Source organism: Falco biarmicus, chromosome 3 (assembly GCF_023638135.1).
Source record: "Falco biarmicus isolate bFalBia1 chromosome 3, bFalBia1.pri, whole genome shotgun sequence".
Lineage (NCBI taxonomy): Eukaryota > Metazoa > Chordata > Aves > Falconiformes > Falconidae > Falco > Falco biarmicus.
Window position 1 is genome coordinate 87,699,634 of NC_079290.1, and position 14,989 is coordinate 87,714,622.

A 14,989-nucleotide genomic window follows, 5' to 3' on the forward strand; every position below is an offset into this window, starting at 1 on the left:
TTTTTTTTATAATAGTATTAAATTACAATTATAGTACCAATTTACAATTTCAACAGCCATTGCTGGACAGGTTCATATCACCCTTGTAATCTTAATAAAATGGCCTATCAATTAGCCATCATCTTATTCAAAGATGACCTAATCTCATACCAATAGAGTCAAAAGGACTTATATCACTGATACGAACAAAAGAGTCAAAATCAGAATAAGGAATAAGAAAACTTTACCTCTCCTCTTCAGACTGGGTACTCAACTCAAGTCGAGCAAAAGCATCCATCTTTCTGTTCAGACGAGCTTTAAGAAAAGAGTGAAACATGTAGGTCTCTAAAACCTGTGAGACACAAACTGGTTAGCCATGGATCATTTACAAATTACATTTTTCTTAGCATTTTTTTCTCATTTTTATTACCTTTACATATGCAAAGCTGAGAATAGCAATCACAAAACCAAAAATATTTGAAAGCTTCAACAATGGAACACTAACTCAATTTCCATTCACCTTCCGTACCACGATACTTGCTTAGGGGCAAACAGTAATCTCAGACTGCCCTCAAAAAGATGAAACAAAAAAACCCCGAAGAAATATTAAGCAAAACAGAGTTTTAGCTACAAGTTTAACAGAATCTTTTCTGCCTAAGTGCTGATAATATTGTCTATGATTTGGATTAAGAAGTCTGCATAATGTTAATTTATAGTGTCACAATCAAAGTAAAATGACAAGAGAGGCATCTTTACTCCTGCTAACCACCAAAATTTTTCCCTGTCCAGGTAATTATCATAGTTTTATCCAGAAATAATTCCTAAAAGGTCAAATTGCTATTGTTAGGATAGACGCCGCCGTAAAAAATAACAAGTGTGAATTAAAGAGAGTGGAGAGCTATCACCTCTCACCACTGCAAATTAAAACAAGATGAAAGCTAGAATTTGAGGCAATACAACATGTGTACTATATGACTGTTAGTTCTAGCACTGGGCTTTTAGCATTGTTTGACATAAATAACTCTGAAAACTAATCTGTTTAGCAAATCAAAAGCAAATTTCATCAGGAGACAATACTGTCATAACCAGGAATCCTGTCTTTATGTTTATACAACCTCTAGGCTTTAGAAACTTACTGACAGACAGCTGTATCTTTGAATGTAACTATGAAAAACTACTATGATTAACGATACATCCCAGAGGCTTGCCTAAAGTACCCTAGTTAGTCTTGGAGTTTATCACAAGATCAAAAAAACCACCAAACCAACCCCCAAAAAACACTGATCAGTGTATTTCTATGATGTTTTTAAAAAGCAAATGAGAAAGATTCATAAGTAACCTAGATACTCTGAAATTAATAGAAATATTTCACCAACAAATAAGCTATTCTTATTCAAGATGCCGCTTATCAATCCATTTGAAACGTATCCTGTAAAATGACATCTACAAAGACATTAAGATTTCATAGAATGGTTTGGGTTGGAAGCGACCTTAAAGATCATCTAGTTCCAATCCCCTGTCACAGGCAAGGACACCTTCCGCTAGACTACATCGCTAAAAGTCACATGCACCCTGGCCTTGAACACTCCCAAGGATGGCGCATCCACAGCTTCTCTGGGCAACCTGTGCCAGTGTCTCACCAACCTCACAGTAAAGAATTTCTTCCTAATACCTAACCTAAATCCACTCTATTTCACTTTAAAGCTGCTCCTCCTTGTCCTGCCACTACAGATCCTTGTAAGAAGTCCCTCTGCAGCTTTTTGTAGGCCCTTTAGGTACCGGAAGGCTGCTCTCCCCAGAACCTTCTCTTCTCCAGGCTGAACCACCACAACTCTCTCAGCCTGTCTTGATAGGAGAGGTGCTCCAGCCCTCTGATCATCCTTGTGGCTCTCATCTGGACTTGCTCCAACAGGTCCATGTCCTTCTTGTGTCAAGGGCCCCAGAGCTGTATCCTTCAGGCAGTACTCCAGGTGGGGTCTCACCACAGCAGAGGGGGAGAATCACCTCCTTCAACCTGCTGGCCACACTTCTTTTGATTTGGCCCAGGATACAGTTGGCTTTCTGGTCTGCAAACACATTACTGGGTCATGTTGAGCTTTTTGTCCATCAGCACCCCCAGGTCTGTCTCCTTGTCGCAGCACTCAAAACTAGCCGGCTGCAACAAGGCTTTTACCATCCCATACCAGGTTAACTTCAATAAGTAGCTCCCACACCTTGCCCTGGCACAGCCACCAATCCACCACAAGGTTTCAAAAGTTCATCTACTGTCCACGCTGTTTCTTCATCCTCTGCAGGCCAGTCCACCCTGTTTCTTGCCTCTGCTGCGTCCAGATTCTCTCTTCATCCAGGCTCCTCTTCCAGCCAGCCTCTCCTCATCCAGGCCCCCTGCTTCTCCCAGGGCCTCTCCTACATCCAGAACACTCTCTCTCTCCTCCCTCTGCTTCTTACAGGTCTCTCTTCACCCCGGGCTCCTCTTCACCCCATCCTTAGAGCTATTTAACTACTTAACAGAACCAGCCACAGCTGCATATCATCCACATCAACTAACCCTCCACCCCTGAAGCCAGCCCACAGCTGCATATTATCAACATTAATTAATCCAGCTTCATTCCTCTATAATTACTCTACATTTCCTCAGGGCTACTCTCAATTTATTTTCCTCCCAGCCTGTATCCGTGCTTAGGATTGCCCTGACCCATATGCAGGACTTTGCACTTGGCCTTGTTGAACCTGATGAGGTTCACACGAGCCCACCTCTTGAGTCTGTCAAGGTCCCTCTGGATGGCATCCCTGCCCTCCAGCATGTGAACTGCACCACACAGCCTGGTGTCATCAGCAAACTTGCTGAGGGTGCACTCAACCCCTGTGCTCATGTCACCCATGAAGATGTTGAACAGCACCTGCTTTTACATATTTCGCCAGTAGATGGCATATTTTGTTGGCAATTGTGTGTGTAGGAGATGACAAGCTGCAGGAACTGGAAGAGTCTCTTCTAACGCTTTTTTGGAGTTCTCTTTATATAATTCTAGATACTATTAGTAACTATTCCATACTGTGTTATCTTCTAAGATTTACTTGAAGGCAAACCTGCCCCTAGTTATTTACTACTGAAGCGAGTCAACTGCTTAAAGCTCTTCTTAAATATGCACATCTGAATTTTAAATTATTTTTAAATTTCAATTCATAGAACTGCCACTGTTTCATTTTAAGCCTCAGAAACTGCTACTGAAAATACTTTAATTATTTCTATTCATTTGCAATCCTGGTCAGAACATTTCTGATTAGCTTCTCTCCTGATGGCATATTAATAGGTTCTTTTTAACTTTTTCTTTTTGTTTGTTTTTAAGAATATTTGCTAGTGTTGGAAGCTTTATCCAACAAACATTATTTCTTATTTAGGATTCATCAGTTTATCTTTGAATTGCCAGATATTCTGCCAAGTTTGACAACTACCACTTAAGTAAAATGAGATACTTTTCTGATCATTTCCTTCACACACTGACATGTCGTTAAAACAGATGATCAGAAACTTTTCTTACCATATGTTTGAAGTACAAAACAAAACAGGAAACTAAAAAGGTGTTATCAACCACAGCCTGTTGACCTTAGTGAACAGTTCTTTTTGCCAGGTATAAAACAGTTACTCCAGAGAGTTAACTGCCAAATTCTAGTGGCAAAGAAAACCTCTGGAACTTTCATATGCACACATGGAACATAATTAAAAGCAAATGTAAGATGGTAGGTGCACTTTCTTACATTCCTTGTTAAACCTTTGCTTTGACCCACAGGTTTGTTAAACAAGCTATAGTATCACCAAAAAAAGTGGGGCCATATTCCATAATATTTTACTTTTGAGAAGCTTAACTAACAGCACAACATGTCTTACAGCTGGTTAGAATAAGAAGCTACTTAATAAAGCATCTGTTAAAAACTACTATGTAAGTTGCATCAAAGGGTGCAAGAAGCCAAGAAAGATGTCTCACATCCCTTCAGAAATTAGGTATCAACCATAGACACTCCCAGTTCAAGGTAACACTCTTCCAAACAACTATTACTTTTTTTAACTAAGGCAAACCTTTTATTTGGTTAATAGTCACAACACAAAAAAAAAAACAAAAACACAGGAGTTTATAACTTTGGATTTTGGCTTGCTATGTCAAGACCAAATTCTCCTAGAACACTATGTGGGTAGATACAAATGCTTAAAACATGTAAATTCTGTTTCTCACATACACAACAGTTTAGTTCTTTGAAGGCAAATACTAATTTAATCAGGTGTAAACAGTTTAATGTAAAATAACTGTCTCAACTGCAAGGATGAAACTCTCAACCTTCCCACTTCTGGGCAGAGTACCCTAACACTGCAAGATAGTCTCACAGGAACCCGTGCACTCTCAGTCTCTTTCTTTCACTGCTCCTTTCCTTCTATTCCCCCTTCCTTTCTCCTTCCTTCTTACCCAAAGTAACTCCAACCTTTGATGGTCAGTGACAGTCCTACACCAAAGGCATGGAGAACTGCTCCAAATTCTACAGCCTGGTGACAAAGACATCCTCCTTTCAATGAGAAATTAAATCCACACCATTGCCTCACGATATACAAAGCCATTACAGAAAAGGGCAGATTCAGGCACTGGTACCACCTGTGCTCCATGGGATAACAGACCTGCATCCTTCATAAAAAGCTGGTTCACTGTATACACTGGGTGAAAACTGAGTCATTTTGGACCTTCAGCTGATTGAGCTGATGCTAACGAAGGATCAAGCTGATCAGTGCAAGCACAAAAGGGACTCAGGGCTTAAATGGAAAAATTCCACCCCCCTACAGGTTTTCAAACTCAGATAAGTATCTAATCAGCTGAATTAGCAGGAGGGCTAAAAAAACCCAAACAACTAAGTGGAGATTTCAGGTTGTCTCTTAGCCTCTGGCTCTACTGGGCCTGGCCTGAGGCTATGCACTATTTGAGTATTACTTCACAGGCTTCACCAGCACTTACAGTTATACTACTTGGTAAAATACATGTAAGCTAAATCAACCCACATCCTACGTGCCATGTCACACTGCAGGCCCTAAGGACACCAGTGCCCACTTACGCACTCACAGTCGGCATCATGCATTCACCGTGACTCGTTGTGGGCAACAGGCTCATGGCCTGGTGCCAAACAGGCATCGTTAACTCCATGCCCTGTTGCTCAGGATTCAGATAAAGCAGGTACTTCAATTTGTGTCATTGAAGCTCCCTTCCGCTGTGCTCACAGGCTTGCTGAAAAGTCATGTCTACATATGGGCTTTGGTCCAAAAAGTCTGGACAAGTGCCTGCACTTAGAATACAGTTTAGATATAGCTTTACTGACCACCTGCCATAGGTTAATCTCACCCCCGTCGAATTACATTTAATTTGCTCTGGAACTACACAGTACATTGCTCTCCAAAATACTGTCAACTATTTTATCTGTTTATAGGAAATAAAATAAATTTGGTAAAGCATTCCATGAAAGCTGGTGGTTCAACACCACCACACAGACCAAACTGTGACCATTTCATTAATATTTGACATTAATCCTAAAATTAATAACAGAGAATCACAATGTATTTAACACTGATTTTACCTTTTTGTAAAATGGCTGGTCTCCAATTGCCCTTGTTTTCAGAAATTCTTCACTGTTGAACACTCTGTGTTCATAATTTAGATGGTCTTTTACCTCCCTGGCGAAAAAAATAAATACATAGATAAATATACTTGCAGATTTGTAAGCAAGCTGCACTTTTGCAGTTGCAGCAGCCCACTGGTTCTACTAGAAATATGCTGCAGCATCAGAAGGCAGTTAGAAATATGCTGCAGTATCAGAAGGCAACCTCAGTTTTAATGAAAAAGTCTGAGTTACTGAATCATAGAAAAAGAATGTAAACTCTTCTAAGTAGTAGGGCAGGCTACCTGCTGCCACTGTCATTTCAAATCAGCAAATTCACTTTAGAGTCTTAGGTTTAGGAAACCACAGAGGAGAATCTATATATTTGGGCTCTATATTTATTAAATCTATATTTATGATTTAGGCTCCAATCCTGGAATTACATTTACATACACAGCTCCTGAATCACATACAACCCATCTGGAGCACTAAAAAGACAAGTGTAACTATCTGCATAGGCCATTTGGAAGCTGTCATCTGACCTCAACACTGCCTTATTACATTTCATCTGTAACACACACATGAAATATTACAGATTACATAACTTTTTGTTGCACTCTCAAACATGGCTTATAAAGCCAGCAGCAACTAGCAATTGTGTTAAAGACACCAAACCGTTGACAGAAAGAGAAAGCAAGATAAAGAATTGATGCATATTTTACTATATGCATGGTCACAGCAGGCAGCAGAGGTCCTATGCTATCCCTGGAAAACCAGACATCAATAGTAACTTCCGTGCCCTAAAGGTGAGCCAGAAAAAGCTGTTTCAGAAGCAGAAAGTGGGAGTTTTTCAGAAAAAAAAAAACTGTTCTCCAAACTGCAGTCTGTGAGTAAGAAATCCAAGTTATTTAACAGGTATGTGCAAGTGGTTAAATCAGGGCTCTTATTATTACATCTTATTTCATCTACTCATGCTGGGTATTGATGAATAAGAAATTCCCATGAAAAAACATGAATGAAGAAAATAAATTGGTAAGCTAAAATCTGAATGTAAGCACAAAAGGGGAATCTTATACCCATGCAGAAAACATACATCGCTTGTCTTTCACAGATCAGTGATAAAAGTGCATAAGTTTACCAAGCTGTATGGGTTCAGAAAAACAATCATTAGTAGAAGTACATAGTTCTATATAATTCTACATAATTTAGCATTGTTTGCTTTAAACGGGGAACCTACACAGACACAAAAATACTACAGTGCTTCACTGAAGACAGTAACAACTGGCAGAACAATTGCATCGCAGATTTACTTCCCTTCACTCCTGGACACTGGTAGTTATAGCATTAGAAGATAGAAGAAACAAGGCTGAAAAAAAAGAACAGAGAACGTAAGTTTGAAGGAAAGGAGAATGAAAGCAAGTGAAGAATCAATCCCTTTGCAAAACATATTGTCTCTTAGACAGCAAAACACCTGTTCATTTTTTGTAGCCAAGCATTTAGTGCATTAAAGAGCTCAAGCTGTCAGCAGCAAAATGCCTTTCTCCTCATCTTTATCTGGACCATATTGTTTCTAAACACTGAAATCCACCAGATCCCACTGTGGTAGCACAACAGGTTGTAAATGCATTTCAGTTTCCATATCCAGCTTGCTGTAAAGTCTGTTCTATATTCCACACCCAGCAGCTATTGTCCTCCTGGAGGGCCCAGCCACTTGTATGTATGCTCCCTAAGCTGATCCAACGAAAGCAAGCAGGTTATCAGAGACCTGGTATTTGGACTATATAAAATAACCCAGCATCTTCTGACTGAAAGTGTTAGGGAGCATTCGTGTGAGTCATTGAGTAGCTGATCCAGTGGGGAGCACCATCTCCAACAAAAGGCAGGAAGAAATAGCTGGGCATGGCCATGTGCACAGCTATTTGCTGACCTCTGTCCGTATTTCTTTAGAAGTACCAGGTAGGCAGTTTCACTTTCACGGTTGAGTATGTTAGTATCTATGCAAAAAGAAATGAAGCATGTGCAAACCAGCTGCCCATTTTCCACAATTTTTTTTGTACAAATCTCCTACCACACTTCTATTCTCTCCCCATATACAAGCAAATAGTAGCAGAATTTACAACCAGTACCCTGACAGGTAAGATAAAGCAACTATGGGTATCAACACATTACATTAGATTAAGAACAGGGAAAACTAGCATAGCTGAACCTTTTTCTAGAGGAGAAAAAAACAACCTAAACCCAAACCCTACTCCACATCATTGTTAAAAAAATAATTTCTTGTGCCAAGACTGTGTCCTTGAGCTTAAACTGCTCCTCTCCTTCCTTCATTCCCATGTGGTTGCATTCTCCAGATATTTTATCCTTTCTCAGCATTTGTTTAGTTAGCCAAAACACACTCAGGTGCTTCGAACTCCCGATTCTGCTTTCAGCTCTTCTACCCTGGTCTGGCTCGAATTAATTTTCCCCTAACAAAAGTGACCAAGATTGTGTCCATTTACAAATTGATACTTCTACTGGGCCTTAAACGCCTCCCAATTACAAAATGAAGACTGCGCTTCTCTTCCTGGAATCTTCATACAAAAGACATACAAGTTCAAAATTAGAACAATTTTATCTAAGATGTCCTAGCAATGTATATGCACCCAAATACTTTAATTATTGATATTCCAGCAGGTTAGCAGGATGTTCTTCTCATATTCCCTCACAAAACTTAAAAGATTTATAAAATATCTATACAGAAAGACAAAACAAGAAAATTTTCAGTGACAGTAAAAGTATCTTAACCAGTACCATGTGCTCTTATAAGAAAAAATACTATATCCACCCACCTGAAGATATTAACAATTAACTGCAAAGTTGTTTGCTGAACTTCTGTATTCAGTTTCTGTTGCCAAGCCCTTCTACGCATTTGGAGTTCACCAAGATCTGTGCTGGCTCGCTGATGGCAGAGCTCTAAATCATAATGCAGCTGAAGACTCTCCACTCTACAGAGAGAAGAAAATTATCAAGTTACATCCCAACACCAACAATTTTTTTCATACCTTTTAAAAAGAGTCATTTAGGCCTCACACATCTTACAGCCAGAGAAAGTGCCAGATTGATTTGCAAGTGTTGACAAGCTAACAAGATTCCTGGAAGTCCTATTAGCACATGTAAACCACAGTGCACTCAGTCTTCTTTGTAGAGAACAGTAAAGTTCAGAAAATAATCAGTAAGAAAAAAAGAAACAGTAATTCCAGGTGTAGCAAAATAATTTGGTTATGATTATTATTGCTTACAGTTACCTGTATAATCCATCAATTGAAATTTTCAGTTTTCCCTTATCAAACAAAGTGGGGTTTATATGAATGAAAGAGTGTAATAATAAATAATACAAAGTAAGAGAAAGAATGTCAAGCATGATTTATGCACTAAGATAAACACAACTTCAAAATCTTTTCACCTTTTTATGAAAGCTTCTGCTGCTTGTGCTGGAACATCTGGAATTTCAGGTTCCTCTTCAGCCACTTTTGAATGTGTAATATCTCCATTATCTATATTAATTAGAATTAAATCTTCAGTTTCCTTTTAACAAAAGAAAATAGAATGACTGTAAATATACTTTTTTTTTTTTTAAAGACATTCGTTCTCTTTTCTTTAATCCTCAGACAATGAATTATTTGAGCAAGGAGGTAAACCAGAGGTTTGACTTCTTTCCCAAACTAAAATGGATAACTAAACAATTACTTTCAAGAAAGATAAATGTCATTAATAGACATTAATCTCAGTACATAAACATTTACTAACCCAGTATGATCTTCATGCAGTATTAAATTAATACTGGATCTCTAAGCCCATCCTTGAAAAGCTATACATTATGATGATATGCACAAAGCCATACATATGTACACAAAGAGGCTCGCAGAAAGCTTTGTGGCAGTCCTTTTTGTCACCAAACACGAGGCACGAAGGGGTTGAGGTAATGCCAGATTCGATTCAAGTGTACTGGATTGAATTTATAGCTGTTATTGCTGTTTAGCTATTAATCAGCAGGCTCCTGTGCTTGCCATGGGGCTCGCTTGCCTTACTGTATACTTAAGAGTCTAGAGCTCGTTAGTGGCTGCTTTTCACTTTCATTGCTTGCTGTACCGCTGCATTGCTTGTCATCTTACTGTGCTGTGCCCGGAAACACTCTGATAACATCAATGGCGATGCGCCGGGGCTGGCAGATGGCCAGGGCATTGCTGCTGTTTCTGTGCTGCTGTACTGGACAGGCTGGAAATCCAGTGTGAGCTCGAGTCGAAGGGACTGAGACCTGCGGATGAGTCCATGCAGGAGCAGGACACCCCAAAACATCTGTGGCCATGAATAAGCCCATGCCCAAGCAGGTGTCTCTCAGGGTGTCTGCGGCCATGGTCATGCCTGTGCTGCAGCAGGTATGCCTCTGAAGGGACTGTGGCCCAAGGATAAGTTCACACTGGAAAAGGTACACGTCAAAGCATCTGTGGCTGTGGATAAGTCCCTGCTGCAACAGGTACACCTTAAAGCACCAGTGGCTGTGCGGGAGGACATGATCGGCCACCTCAAACTGCATGGCCATGGATAAGCCCACAATAGAGCAGGTATACCCCTGGACGGACTGCAGCCAGGGGTAAGGCCGTGTTGGAGCAAGTCTACCTCTGAAGGCACTGCAGCTGTGGGTAAGGCCACGCTGGAGCAGGTCTGTCTCTGAAGGCATTGTGGCCCATGGACAAGGCCACGCTTGAACAGGTGTGCCTCAAAGCGACTATGGCTGTAGATAAGTCTATGCCACAGCAGGTATACTCTTGGAGAGACTGTGGCTCATAGATGAGGCTCCACTTGGAGCATTTACTCTTGTATTTACCCCATGGGATGACAGGGTGAGATGATAGAGAGAGGGAGGGTTTATGTATCAGTCCAAAACACAGAAACACATGCTAATGCACAAAAAGTCACACAGAGGTAAAGCCCATGCTTATCCCTCAGTTTGCAATTTTAATAACCTTAAAGATCAGTCTGCAACACAGTGTATATAAAAGTAAACATAAAATCTTTCCAATTACATCAAAGAAAAATGTGTTCTCTAATCTGTACTTATTTATCTCCTTCATTTTAACATTTTTTTATTTTGGACTTGTCTAGGTGGACCAGTGTCACTTTGGCTTATAATCAGATAGATAAATCTAATAAAAATTAACATAATTTTTCTGTGTTCCATTTTGAACACCCACAGAAACCTTATGTGAAATCCTCAAAAAAGTAGATTCTCATCAGCCCTCTACTATGAAGTTGAGTTCTTCTGAAATCTTTTTGGGTAACCAAGATAATGTTACCCACTGAAAGAGACTTTATTAAATTATATTCTGAAAAAAAGACAAGAAAAAAAATCAGAAGAGTTGTGAGATTACATTCTTTACATTGCTTTTTCTTTCTTATTTTATTAAATAATTAACTCCACTATGGGGAACAGCAGCATCATTAGAGTATTTTCAAGTGCATGCTCAATTCTTAACCCAGATGCCTGGAAAAGGCACCTAATTCATCCCACACGAGACTGAGCAAAAAATAACCTCACCAATCTGAGGGAAAACTATTTATACTACACAAATGACATGTAAGGAGAATTTTTGCCCAAATGAAACTTGAACTCACAAAAATCTTTATATTATCCTGCAAAGAAAAGAAAGGTAAGGGATACAATAAGCTTTTTCCAATAAGCCAGTGGTCACATCAGTATGGCTCCATTACTTTTACTTTTTTTCCTTCTCACACACCTAAAGCCACACTAAAGCCAGTTTCTGCATACATCTGAAAGAAGGGGATAGTGAACAGCAAGAGTGGTAATAGTCTAAAACCTACCGTGCTAACTTCCTCAAAATGATCAATATGACATCCCATAAGAAAAGATGTTGGGGCCATTACAAAATCCAGCATTTGACGAGACAGAATAGGCACAAAAGTGTGCTGCCACTGAAGAGGATGAAGGTACAACATAAAGCATTCAGCAACGAGCGTCAACAGAGCCCAATCTGAAGAGAAGAAAACTATTTTCCGTTCAGTCAAAATACAGGTCATAATCTGGAAAAACCAAAATGCTAAATGTTTACAAAGAGTTGTATCTAGAACATACTAGATATGCACAAATATTTCATCTGCTTGTGAAACTCAGCCTCACAAGTTCTGTTTTTTTAATAGCTACCTTACATATTTACAAACTGAAATAATGTCCACTTAAGGATTCTTACAAAACTAAGAGGAGGAGAAAACAGAAAAGGAGAGGTGGTGAAGTGACAGTGGAAGTTAATAAGACTTTTGCCACCAATGTCAACAAGGCTAGGATCTAGCTGGAATTACTCAGACCTGTCGCATTTCTTTCGCAGTATTAGACCATAAAATGTCAATTAAAAAGTATCCAGATGAAGACTATAAGCAAACCTGTCTTTGATGGTGAACACAAAGGCCATTTACGTTTCAGACATCTCAGCCAAACATCTATTCCAGATGACAGCTGGTCGAGGTTCCTTATAGTGCCACTAGGGAGCAGTGCTTTCACAGAGCAATTCAGGAAGCTACCTGGAGATGTCCAGCCTTTTCCACTTACAGAAAGGGATCCAGTGGCATCTAAGCACCAGATGCCTCAAATTAGGTGGGATGAATTCAAGCCAAGACTAACGGCACACAGACGACATCTCACAATGGTGCCAATGTAAAATTCATAAAGCTCAAGATGCACCAGCTGCAGAAGACCATTTAGGATTTGAGATAGTTTTATTCATAACGTGCACATGTGGGCAGAATCCCAAAAAATAAACCAGTCTGCCTACTCTCAGGATTAAGGAAGCTTGCAATCATCCCTGGAAATAGACCTCCAACCTGCTCTTTTTAGAGGAAGTGGCACCAATAATACTGATGACCTTGAGCAACCTAACTTCACAGGTGGCCTTTGAGTGGGGAATTGGGTCAGGAAACCTACAAAGGACACTCCAAGCTCAAATTACCGTAAGATTCTATGAAGCACTGAAAAAAATCTTTGCAAATAGTTTGTATTTATTCTTCTTTTATATATATATATATATATATACACATATACACACACTTCTTTCTACATCATTTACACTTTATTTGTATGAGTGCCAATTGTTACCAATCCATCCTACAGGTCCTTTTCTTACACATTAAGAAGGTTCTTATAAATCTTGTAGAAATGCAAGAAATGAGAACTCAAAATCTGCCAATCAGCTTGGGAATTTATGTTTTAAAACTTACTCTTAAGAAATTTAATACCTATTGCTAAACCACAGGAGAAAAATCCAGCATGCCTTGATCTAATTGGTCTATAAACAACAAAATATCTTACTAAGAAATATACTTTATTGTGCCATGTGTCTAATATGTAGAATTATCACTACTTTGAATTCCTGGGTTTATAATGTTTTTTGGGTAACTAAACACTTTTACTTTTTCTAATACCAGTACTGTCAATGTCTAACACATTTTAAAGTATCAGTTAGTTTTACCTGCAGCACCTGCTTTGGCTTGAAACACAGCAATGGAAGATGAAGATCCAAATCAATAATTGGACTGTCTGGATCCTCTCGTGAAGGAATTATTATTTGAAGTGGTTTCATATTAAATACCTGTAATAACAGATGTTTTCCCATTTAGTTGTTAATGAAAATGCTCCCACAGCATGTATAGTTTGGGATTTTAGTTCCAACCTACAAAATATTAATATTAATTGAGACCAAGACAATAGATATTTACAGACTGCAGAAAACTGAAATAGAAAGCCATAATAACTAGTTTGAAAGATTAACATGGACTATCTCATTTCACTCTCATAGGTTGTTTAACCAGTAAAACCTTGGAAGTGTATGTGCGTGTATATATATATTCTTTTAACAGAATTAAACTTGCTTTGTTATAAAGATAATAAAATAATGGAATTTATATTTGTAGATACAACTGGGAAATCAAAAGCATTGATAAAATTCATACAGAAAATAGAAAAAATAGCTGAGCATAGGTGCTCATGTTAAAAAGATAGAATAAGCCAAAATGAATGTGCTCTTTCAGTGTTTCACATACTCTAGCTCAAATCTCTGGAGGCCAGATCCTGCACGTGCCGGATAGTTCAGCATGTCACAGCTGGTTTAGCCAATCATTCAGACAATTTTCCATCTATGCTATTTTTAATCCTGCTCCTAACCCCTCATCCCAAGGGCCAAGGAAAGCAGCTAAGAAGTCCATGGCCAAAGCACTTCTTCCCTAGAAGCCATTTCAGAGGTCAAAAGAGAGAGTGTGCTGAAATCACTGCTTCAGATAACATCTAGCTGGACTTGGGAAGGGTTATAAAGAAGCAAACACAGCCCACACACCTCAGCTTCTACACTGAATACAAATGTTTATGTGAGTTTCTCCTTTCAGCTAGGTCTTATCCAGGCAGCAGCCAATCCAGAACATTTAATTCACTCACCAGAACATTTAATCCACTCCACACTGTTCTGCTTCTCTAGAGTCATTCACACACACAAAAAGAACAAGTCCACAGCTGTACGTGTTGTTCCAAGCAACTGATTTCTTTGGCGCCTTCTCTCTCACAGGGACTGCACTACTTCTCAGTCTCACAGCTGCATGTCCACCCATCACACCATCAGGATGATAGCCATAAGCATCCGCATCAGGCAGCGTGTGTTGATATCAGACACGAGATGGGCAATTCCCACACTTTGGTGGACTAAATAGTTACATGATTTACTGGAGTTCATGCATGTGTATTCAATGACATGGTAATGCCATACTGTCCAGGTGAAAGGCAAGCTTCCATTCTTCTACAGTAGTTACAGACTGGAGCTTCCAACCACCTGTAGTAAAGATTATGTGGGCTGACCTTCTAGAAATCACAAGCTAGACTACGCTGTCCCAGACCTATCTAGGCATCATCTCAAACAGTAAACAGTTGGCATGAGCCAAATCCTCCCCAGAAGAGTACTAAAAATTAAGCAGCACGACCAACTGGTATGCCAGTGCTCAAGCCTGCACCTTGATTACCCTGTTATTTTAGGTACTAATAATGCACAGCCTTATTTTCAAAGCACGGGTAATGAGATCAATTTTATATCAGCAAGTACAACCTCTGACCTGAGAGTGAAGAAAGCTCCCAATTTATAGAAAACAACATCTTAGCGCTTTATAAAACATAATGTTAAATTAATTACGACATTCAGCATCAGTGATTACCAAGTGGAGTGGTCCTGGTGGCGGGCTGGGTATCAAAAATAACTTTGCTGCAAATTCTTTTAGGTGCTCCTCAACATCTAAATCCTTGAAAGGTTGCAATTGCACTAGTAGGCTGAAATTAAATTATAGAAAAATTACTTAC

At 39.3% G+C, this 14,989-nt stretch overlaps 1 protein-coding gene across 6 annotated transcripts in view; it reads right to left on the bottom strand.

The window, feature by feature from the left end:
* DENND3 (DENN domain containing 3) overlaps positions 1 to 14,989 on the bottom strand; it is a 44,682-nt gene that overhangs the window by 14,916 nt on the left and 14,777 nt on the right. For 3 of the 6 annotated variants that reach the window (XM_056333024.1, XM_056333026.1, XM_056333027.1), the window contains 6 exons: positions 13,125 to 13,244; positions 11,467 to 11,685; positions 9,050 to 9,171; positions 8,436 to 8,591; positions 5,587 to 5,683; positions 228 to 331 (listed from right to left, as the gene is read on the bottom strand). In XM_056333024.1, coding sequence (XP_056188999.1) covers positions 228 to 331; positions 5,587 to 5,683; positions 8,436 to 8,591; positions 9,050 to 9,171; positions 11,467 to 11,685; positions 13,125 to 13,244 — 818 coding nt within the window. Of the gene's footprint in view, positions 1 to 227; positions 332 to 5,586; positions 5,684 to 8,435; positions 8,592 to 9,049; positions 9,172 to 11,466; positions 11,686 to 13,124; positions 13,245 to 14,847; positions 14,960 to 14,989 lie in introns of all 6 variants that reach the window. The other 3 variants (XM_056333023.1, XM_056333028.1, XM_056333025.1) reach the window with 2 other exon arrangements.